The sequence below is a fragment of the Muntiacus reevesi genome, chromosome 17 (assembly GCF_963930625.1).
Source record: "Muntiacus reevesi chromosome 17, mMunRee1.1, whole genome shotgun sequence".
Taxonomy (NCBI): domain Eukaryota; kingdom Metazoa; phylum Chordata; class Mammalia; order Artiodactyla; family Cervidae; genus Muntiacus; species Muntiacus reevesi.
The window spans coordinates 22,673,513-22,682,890 of NC_089265.1; the positions used below are offsets into that span (position 1 = coordinate 22,673,513).

Below are 9,378 nucleotides of genomic sequence, written 5' to 3' on the forward strand. Positions count from 1 at the left end.
TGTGGAGGAGGCAGGAGAGCTGTAATCGAAGCCCCAGAACCTACAAGATAGTACAATGCCCGTGAGGTGACGGGTTTGAATGTCCTAGTGGCTAAATGTGTTTATTTGCTTTAAAACCAAGTGGCCTTTTCTAGAAGGTATTTTTATTATTCTGTCTTCCACTTATTGTTTAGTAATTAGTAAGCAACTAGATGGAGTCACAGAATTCTATTTTCTTACAATGGTGAGTTACCTGTCATTTTCAAGGGAAAATGTAGGACTGTACTTCTTCACCCCCACATTGTGGTGTTAGTTTGTCATTTAAAAAGATTTTTTTGTTTTTGATTTTTTAACATCTTTGTTGGATTTACTGCAATATTGCTTCTGTTTAATGTTTTGATCTCTTGGCCGTAAGTTATGTGGGATCTTAGCTGCTCAACCAGGGATTGAACTCACACTGCTTGCAGTGGAAGGCAAAGTCGTAACCATTGACCCTTCAGGGAAATCCCTTGTTATTTCAACTACTTTCCTTCAGCTGCTATTCTCCCTGTTTTCTTTCCTCCCTCCTGCAAACTTTTATTATACTTTTTTTTTTTTTAATTTCAAGGAGATCTTTTTTGACTTTTAGCTTCTGGCATTTTCCCTGCTTCATTTGTTTTAGTGCTGATGAAATGGCCAACAGTCAATGAGGGGCAGAGGAAAAAGCACTGGGTGTGAAAACTCATGTGCTGTATAGTTACCTCCCGGATAATTAAGGATAAGTTTATGTTTACATGGTAGTCATAATCATGTTGCCCTCATCTATGTAGCAGTTTGCAACTTATAAAGAAGCTTCATGTTCTGTATATTATTTGAACCTCTAAACAACATTGCATGATAGGTAGAATGGGTGGCTTTTCCCCCATTTTACAGATGAGGAAATTGAGGCTCAGAGGTTCTGATATTCTGTCCATTGCCATTCAAAGAGCAGAGTCGGGATCAGTTCAGTTCAGTTGCTTAGTCATGTCTGACTTTTTGTGACAGCCAGGCTTCCTTGTCCATCACCAACTCGCGGAGCTTGCTCAAACTCATGCCCATCAACTCGGTGATGCCATCTGAGCATCTCATCCTCTGTCATCCCCTTCTCCTCCTGCCTTCAGTCTTTCCAAGCATCAGCTTCTTTTCCAATGAGTCAGTTCTTTGCATCAGGTGGCCAGAATACTGGAACTTCAGCCTCAGCATCAGTCCTTCCAATGAATAGTGAGGACTGATCTCGTTAGGATTGACTGGTTGGATCTCCTTGCAGTCCAAGGGACTCTCAAGAGTCTTCTTCAACACCACAGTTCAAAAGCATTAATTCTTCGGCACTCAGCTTTCTTTATAGTCCAACTCTCACATCCATACCTGACTACTGGAAAAAACATAGCTTTGTCTAGATTGACCTTTGTTGGCAAAGTAATGTCTCTGCTTTTTAATATGCTGTCTAGGTTGGTCTAGCTTTTCTTCCAAGGAGCAAGTGTCTTTTAATTTATGGCTGCACTCACCATCTGCAGTGATTTTGGAACCTCCGAAAATAGTCTGTCACTGTTTCCATTGTTTCCCCATCTATTTGCCATGAAGTGATAGGACTGGATGCCATGATCTGGAGAAGGGAATGGCAAACCACTTCATTGTTCTTGCCTTGAGGACCCCATAAACAGTATGAAAAGTGTCAGGATTCAATATGCCAAATTCAGGATTCTCTATTCTGAATGTTTGGGCATTTACCTGCTGGCCAGCTGGTTGAGAAGTGGAGCCACACTCTGGGATAATTGTCATTTGCTTCTATTGCATAAATTGAAAGGCTATTTGTGTCCATCCTAAAAGAGCCCTCTGAAGGGGCTGTTTGTTGCTCTACTGAAGTTTACACATTTTCAGTTGGTCTTTAGTATTTTCAATCAATGTAGCAAAAAAGATAAGAGTACTTTCCAGAGTAAATTAATTCAATTAATGTTAAATATATAGTAAGTATTGGATTGCCTTGAAAGGCTTGTATTTGTGGACATAGCTGTGTATGCGTGTTTCTTTATGTATATGAATGTATGGGGGTGACTTATCCTGTAACTATTAACTAATAAAGCCAATGAGAGTTCATTTTAGATCTTAGTGTTAATAAGATCTAGCTTGATAAATTCTTACATGAATGTCATACTTTAACCATAATCAGAAACATGCCTTCAGATAATCTCTTGGTGTATGTAATTGAATGCTGAGTCTAGTGGTTTAAGCAAGTAAGGCTCCCTCTCTACTCCTGCATCCTGCCTCCCTTCCACCCCATATAATAATAGGCCTGGAGGTAAGTGATTCATGGTTGGTGTGATAGCTTAAAAGATACAACTGAGGACATAGACCCATTGCCATTCTGCTCTGCCATCTTTCATATTTTTGATTCATCCACATGAGGGGAAGACAGCTGCTGCACTTCCAGAGTTGCGTCTTCTTTCCAGACAGGAAGCGAGCAGAGGGCAAGTCACCTACCCATAGTCTATACCCTTCTGAAACTTTTCCTAAAAGCCCAGTGACTTTTGACAAACTGTGAATAGCAGTGTCTGCCCAGCGCTGCAAGTGGGTCTGGGAGGCCAGTGTTTTAGCTGGGTGTATTGCCACTCCCAGAAAGTCAAGCTTCTGCTAGGAAAGAAGGGACATATGAATAGAAGGTAGGCAGTCTGCTGTGACTGTCCTAATTTTGCAAGGGGAATAACTGGTTTTGTTATTAAACCCATAGTTATATCTGTAAAAAAAAAAAAAAAGAAAAAGTTCCAGAAGTTGAATGAGGCAATAACAGCTCAGTCTGGAGTTGTGCAATTAATTGGATTGAAGTTCACTGTGCCTTTTATGTTTCTGTGGCAGTCAAATATGTCAGGAATGGGGAGCGCATTTTCTATTGAAAGCCACTGACCCATAGGAAACAGTTCACAAATTTACTGTTTTTTGAAGAAAACTAATTGTAAGAAGAGAAGGTCAAAAGTTTCCATTCTGCTGTTTTCAACTCCAGATTAGGTAATCTAAAACTTCTTTGAATAAATAATAGACTGAATAATTAAAATTATTCCTCTTAGGGTGATTGAAAAAGAACAGAAGCAAGTAAAAGAGGATAACAGACAACTACAAATAGGCCAAATGGGTTGCCAGTTGGTTTCTCTGCACAAAGTTTTTCTTTCATCTTGATGGTGATTTTCCTCTTTCCTTCACAAAGCTTGCTAAAATTAACCTCCCTCCATCCCAATTTATTCACAACAAACATACTTAAAACCTATACTACCCAGGCACAGTATCTATTTCTGATAATATTATTTGTAAAATAGGAATAGAAAGACACATAACAGGATAAAAAATTCTTTCAAATCATAACCAACATCATTGTTAATGTTGAAACCTTAAGAAAGCGTCCTCCTGAAAACCAGGCAAAACCAACAGTGCCTCTGTCACCACTTTTGTTGATCACATTTCTGGAAGTTGGAGTCAATTCAAGAAATGAGGTATAGCTATTCCAAATGGGGAGACAAAGGCATCCTTTCTTTCTGTAGATAACACTTATTACCTCCAAATACTCAAGGCCATGCACTGAACATGACTGATAGAATGAATATAGATTTTTATTTATTTTTTTGTGGAAGCATAACAAAATGTGCAGCTAGATCAATTTTAACCAAGTGAATGCATCTTTTGTCACCAGTACCCAAATCAAGCAATGAAACAGTCCCAGCACCCCAGAAGTCTTCCTTGAGCCCCTCTATAGTCACTACCCATATCTTTAGGGAGGTAGAAATGGAAATGATTTCTTTTTTCTTTTTTTGGTGCGTTTATTGCATTTTCTAAACTTTCAACAATAAGGTAATCAGAAAGAAGAATGATCATTATGTTGATATGTGTTCTGCATGTACATATTTTTATAAGGAGTTTTGTTATTCCTAGGCTGGAATTTCCTTTCATCTGTTAAGTACAGCCACTGTCCTTTGGGTCAGTGACTAATTTTTAAAAGGGTCTTGAAACTGTATCTCCCACTAACTATCCATTCTTACTCCCACCCCTATAGTAAAATAGTCTGTTGATGACTTAAAAGTTAGGAATAAGTTTAAAGAATATGAATGATGAGAACAGGTAATCTGCTCTCATTAAGTCCAAAGGGTTAATATTCCTTTGACCTACCAAATTGGCTTAGAGGTAGTTTGGTGCCATCAATAATATGGAACCTTCTTTCTATTAATGAGTCTCTTAACCCCTTGGGTTCCATATTTGACTCTCTCCCTCTCTTTTTGCATTTTAATGCCTATTACTTATTGCCTAAACTTTGTCTTCTTCACTCCTCTAGATTGTGAACCTTATAGAAGAAACTGGACACTTTCATATCACAAACACAACATTTGATTTTGACCTTTGCTCGCTGGACAAAACCACAGTTCGTAAACTACAGAGTTACCTGGAAACATCTGGAACATCCTGAGGATACAACTGGATGCATCAAAAACTATTTTTTTTTTTTTTTTTGGGTTGTGATTTTTTTTCCTTGTTTGTTTATATGAAAACACTCAGAATGATGCAACCAAAAGGGAAAAAAATAAAAAGCAAACAACCTTCAGCTTTATTTTTCTTTAAAGCCAGTCATCATCTCTTGATCAAGGAGAGGTTCAGCAAACCAGCCTCAGTGGACCACTCTTCTCTCCAAGGAAATCCCCGGGAAGAGTTAGCCTGGATAGCCTTGAAAACAAACAGATCAAACACAACACGAGAAAACTTAAAGAATGTGTGTGGTATCACGTGTCTCTCTCTGTGGTGGTTCATTCCACAGGACGAATGCATATTCAACACACTGCCTTATTACATAACTGATCTATTTATTAATCGCATACTATAGAGTCGTTGAGGGAATGACACCACAAGACATTCTAATCTCTCGGTCCCGTGGATGCTCTTTCAATGCAGCGCCCTTGCCATCCCAAGCCCAGTGACCTTACTCCGTATACCGTGCCACTCTCCAGCAACTTTTTCCAAGTCCCTTAACTCGTTGCAGTCTGTATTTTCCACCTTTTTTTCCAGTTCCAGGACACAAATGATCAACTGGGGGGACCAAATAGCCACCCTGATTTTCTTCTTTGTGGTCTTTTTTTCCTGAAAGTTACAGTCCTTGGCTGTATCCATATAATGAATGATCTTGGACCATGGTAGTAAATGCACCAAATAGGATCATATGAATTGCTGTCTAGCCTTAGTCAACAAACCTGTAGGACTTTTAAACAAACGTGTACCGTAAACGTCCTGCATCCTACATTGTTGAGCTGTCATCAACATCCTTGTGTCTGTTTCACTGTTATGATATTAGATAAATATGGAAGTGAATGCATTCCACAGGATCATCATTTAAAAAAAAGAAGGAATTCTGATTCTGTTTTCTAAAGAAATGTAGTAGAAATTCTTAATTTGGATCTATTTATTAGTAAGAGTTTCAGCTTTCTTCAGCTGCCCGTGTGTTACCCATCTTTACCATCAAACCTGGAGTAAGAGATTTTTGTTTGTTCTCATATGATCCTCTTAGACTCTTTTATATTTGAAAAATCAAAATCTTTCTTTGGGGGAAAACTCTTGATTATTCTGCCATAACAGATTATGTATTAACTTGTAGATTCAGTGGTTCGATACCTGTTTAGTCACTTGCTTATGTTTCCAGAAGGATTTCTTGTATTGGTGACAATAAAGATGGTTGGGGAGGGGGGATATTTTTGTTCTTGATGTACCCTGTTTTGAAACTAGAAATCTGTCCTGTGGCATGCAAAAGAAAGCAAATTATTTTTAAAAGAAAAAAAAAAAAAAACCCAAAGTACTTTTGGTGTCATTATTCTATCTTCTCCATAAGTGGAGACATGCAAAATAAGAACAGCTCAACACCAAGTTTTTGTGCTAGGAATTCAACTGAAAAGAAAAGAAAACGAAGAAATACTTCTGGATCCAAAGGTTCGTTCACTGGATCAGCCTTAAGAAAGTCTCTATGTGTGCTAATAGACCAGTATCTCCCTTGTTGATTCCCACGCCAGATGCTGTCTTTTCATACAGAGATTAACTAGGGTCTGTACAGAAAATGGTCTTTCCAAACCCATTCTTTTGGGCAGGAATGTAAATGCAGATTGATAATGGAGTTATTTCTGCATTTTAAAAAGGGGATTTTTTTTTTACCTTGTTTTTTTCCTATCCAAAGACACTATTTTTTCCTTTAAAAAAATTATAATACAGCCATGCTCCTTGTAAATTACTTCTCAAAAGCATTCTCTCTGAGGACAAATGTACTTTTTCCAATAATGTTATAACTCCTATGATTGGCAGGACCATCCTTGAAGCATTTGTTTTGCAGTCCACTTCTCACTGTTTAATTACAGAGGAACTTCAAGTCATTTCGAACATTAGGTGACTAATGAATTGCATGGTTTTAGTTGTGTTTTGTTTCTTTACAGGTGAAAGGGGTGGACAATGCTTATATGGAATTGTTTGCAACATTTAAAAATCTTGAAATTTTTCTAAATGTTAATTCACACATTCTAATTAAGCCAGAAGTGTATGTAGCTTAACTAAAATATCTGTGCAGTTTAACTAGAAATGTATATATGTAGTGTGGACCATTTTTATTTTTGTGTCTAAATTGTGTGACCAAAACTGTGATTTGGCAATGTAAAGATGTTTTTGTTCCCTAGGTTACTGACCAAGAAACTGGTTAACATAAGAAGTAAGCAGACAAAAAGGATAGTAAGAAGGGAAGCTATTACAGTGATAAGCTTTAGGCCTAAAATTTAGGTAATAAAGCAAATGTCTTCAGAATATTGTCTGGAAAGGATAAAATTCAGGAAAACTTAACCCTCACGGAGACAGAAAAATGAGTTTTCCATGAAATTCCAATAGAATAAGAGTCATATTGTTAATTTTTTTTTTAGAAGTTGAACTCTTGCTCTCATCTGATTTTTAAATGCAAAAATGATAAATCCCCTTTCAATTAAATTCTAATAGTTATACTTAAAGACCCACTGAGTTCTGTCACGTTTATATACACTCACCTTTGAAACCTGTTAAGGTATTTTTGACATGTATGTTCTAACAGTGGCTTCAGTTTTTTTTAAGCATGAAGGGAAAATGGCAGGGTTTAATTTCTTTTGTGTGTGTGTGTGTGTATATATATACATATATATATATATAGATGTTTCCAATAAAATTAATTGGGTGAGTGTGAATATGGTTTAAGCCAACCAGAGTATAATAAACTTTAAAATTTCCCTCAGCAGTTCGAAGGGAAAAAAAATTTATGTACAGAACTTCCTCCTCCCTCCTTATCAATTAGCGTTTGCCTCTGGTTTTGCAGCTGGATATTTAGAAAAAGGTATGCTTAGTTTATAGCAGGCATGTTAGCAACAAAAATGCGTGCAGCTATTTTGTTTCTTCACTATAATCCACCTCTCTTTATGTAGACAAATAGATATGTCTATATATGCTTGCATATTGTGTCAAAGTAGGGGAGAACATAAAAACTTAAGATCAGGAGATAAAATCTCTAGGAGAAAAAATTCCTAGGAGAGTGTCCTAAACATTTTTAAATTGCAAAGCAAATTGCTGTAATCTGAATAATTACCCACCTGTTTTGTGGGAAGAACCAATAAAGTTGGTGGTCTTCCACTAAACACATCTTCTACCAAAAATGTTTCTGCTGGTAACTTTTACAGACCCAGCTACTCTTTAAAAAAAAAAGTTTCAGCTTGCATACCATCCCACATACTATTTAGAGCCCCACACGTGTGAATAAGTTGACATACTTGTATTTAAGAGAGACTTTATTCTTAAAATGTTTTAGGTGTCCCTAGGTAATGGAGTTGGATGTTTCGTGTTGGAAATGGCCTGTGTTGCTATTGGATGCTGTGTGTTTATTTTTCTCACTGTGGAGGTGATCTGCTCTGGAGTAGTTTGCTGTATGCTTATTACTTTCCACCCTTAGCACTTTTATGTACTAATGCTGTGTACTCCATACGTACACTCATCTTAAAATCTTGCTTTGGACTGTTGCTCTAAAGCTATGAGTATGATGTACAGACTACTACAACTGCAATGAATGTTGAGGAGTCAGTTCCCATGGTTTAGTCTAGTCTTGGGCTGGAAGTCTACATCTTTTGACCTCTCTTGTTTTCTATGATGCTTTTTTATTATGTAGGCACTGCCATCCTTGAATATCCCTTGTAAAGATGCATTGAAGAAGTCAAAGGAAGACAAAGCCACCACTGTCTGTAAACTGTAAATATGTATTTTGGCACTTGTATTCCAGTATTCTGAAAATAGAGTTATGATGGAAATGCTGACAGATCCCTAACGGTGGCTAGAGCTACCATGCAGTGCAAAAATAAATTAAGTAATTGTATTCTTGAGATTACCAGTGCAAGGCCAGTACGTTTTATAAATCTGTCAGTATCTTTTTTTAATGGAGTGTGTATGTGTAGTTATGTTGAAAGATACACTGTGTATGTGTGTGTAGATGCTCCTATGTGAACTACAAGGCATTCGTTAAGATGTATTTCCCATCTCTAAAACCCATGTTGAAATGTAAGTACAGATGCACAGAAATAGGTGTTTTACTTAAATTCATATCAAATTTGTTGTGGCTCCATTTTCTTTTCAGCGTACAGTCTTCCTGATTTGTTAAGAGTCATTTGACCAAGGTTTGGTTTCCCTTTGCATACAAGAAAAATGAGCCCCCAGCCTTTCTCAAGAAGTGATGCTGGTCTTAAGGAAGAATGAATGGCAAGATGAGAAACAGCTGGGGGCACAGTTTTGTTCCATTCATCTTTGAGTCCCCAGGGTCTAGCACCGTATTCTGTGTCCTAAAACCAGTACATTTTTTAAGCTCTGCAAAGATTGGGCAAGAAATGGTAGGGTACATTCTTGGAATAAACCAGGTTACTTGTGCATGGTATTTTTTTCTTTTTCCCCTTTTTTCTCTGGGAGGTTCTGTTTACAAACTTAACAAAGGTCTTGCATTTACTGTAGCGGCAAAAAATGCTACTTTGTTCAGACAGGAAGGAGAAAGACTACATCAACAGAGCGGAGAATGCTTTCGGTTTGGCAAGAAACCAAGGGATTGGATGTAATGCTCTCTGTAATGCTGCTTAAGAGTAGAGAGAGGTCAGATTTGAGAAACCTTATCTTCAGGTGACAAGCCCTTGAGGGGACGATAGTGGACTGCTTTGTATCTTATCAACTAGCAACTGGTTTTAGGTGTGGAAGCCTCAGTCCCAGATGGTCTCATCTGACAGCTAAGCTTTCTAGTTGACCATGCGTGAATTGGACTTCTTTTCCCCTTGTTTCAGCCTAGATATTCATCTGTTAGTTTTAAAATAATGACCTTGCATTTTCTCCAAC

At 37.5% G+C, this 9,378-nt stretch overlaps 1 protein-coding gene across 3 annotated transcripts in view; it reads left to right on the forward strand.

Moving 5' to 3' along the window:
• The window catches only part of MLLT3 (MLLT3 super elongation complex subunit), a 285,614-nt gene extending 279,916 nt beyond the window's left edge, over nucleotides 1-5,698 (forward strand). For all 3 annotated transcript variants that reach the window (XM_065908251.1, XM_065908252.1, XM_065908250.1), the window contains exon 11: nucleotides 4,310-5,698. In XM_065908251.1, the coding sequence (XP_065764323.1) occupies nucleotides 4,310-4,441 (132 nt within the window). In that variant the 3' untranslated portion in view covers nucleotides 4,442-5,698. The remainder of the gene's footprint in view (nucleotides 1-4,309) is intronic.
• The last annotated feature ends 3,680 nt before the right edge of the window (nucleotides 5,699-9,378 follow it).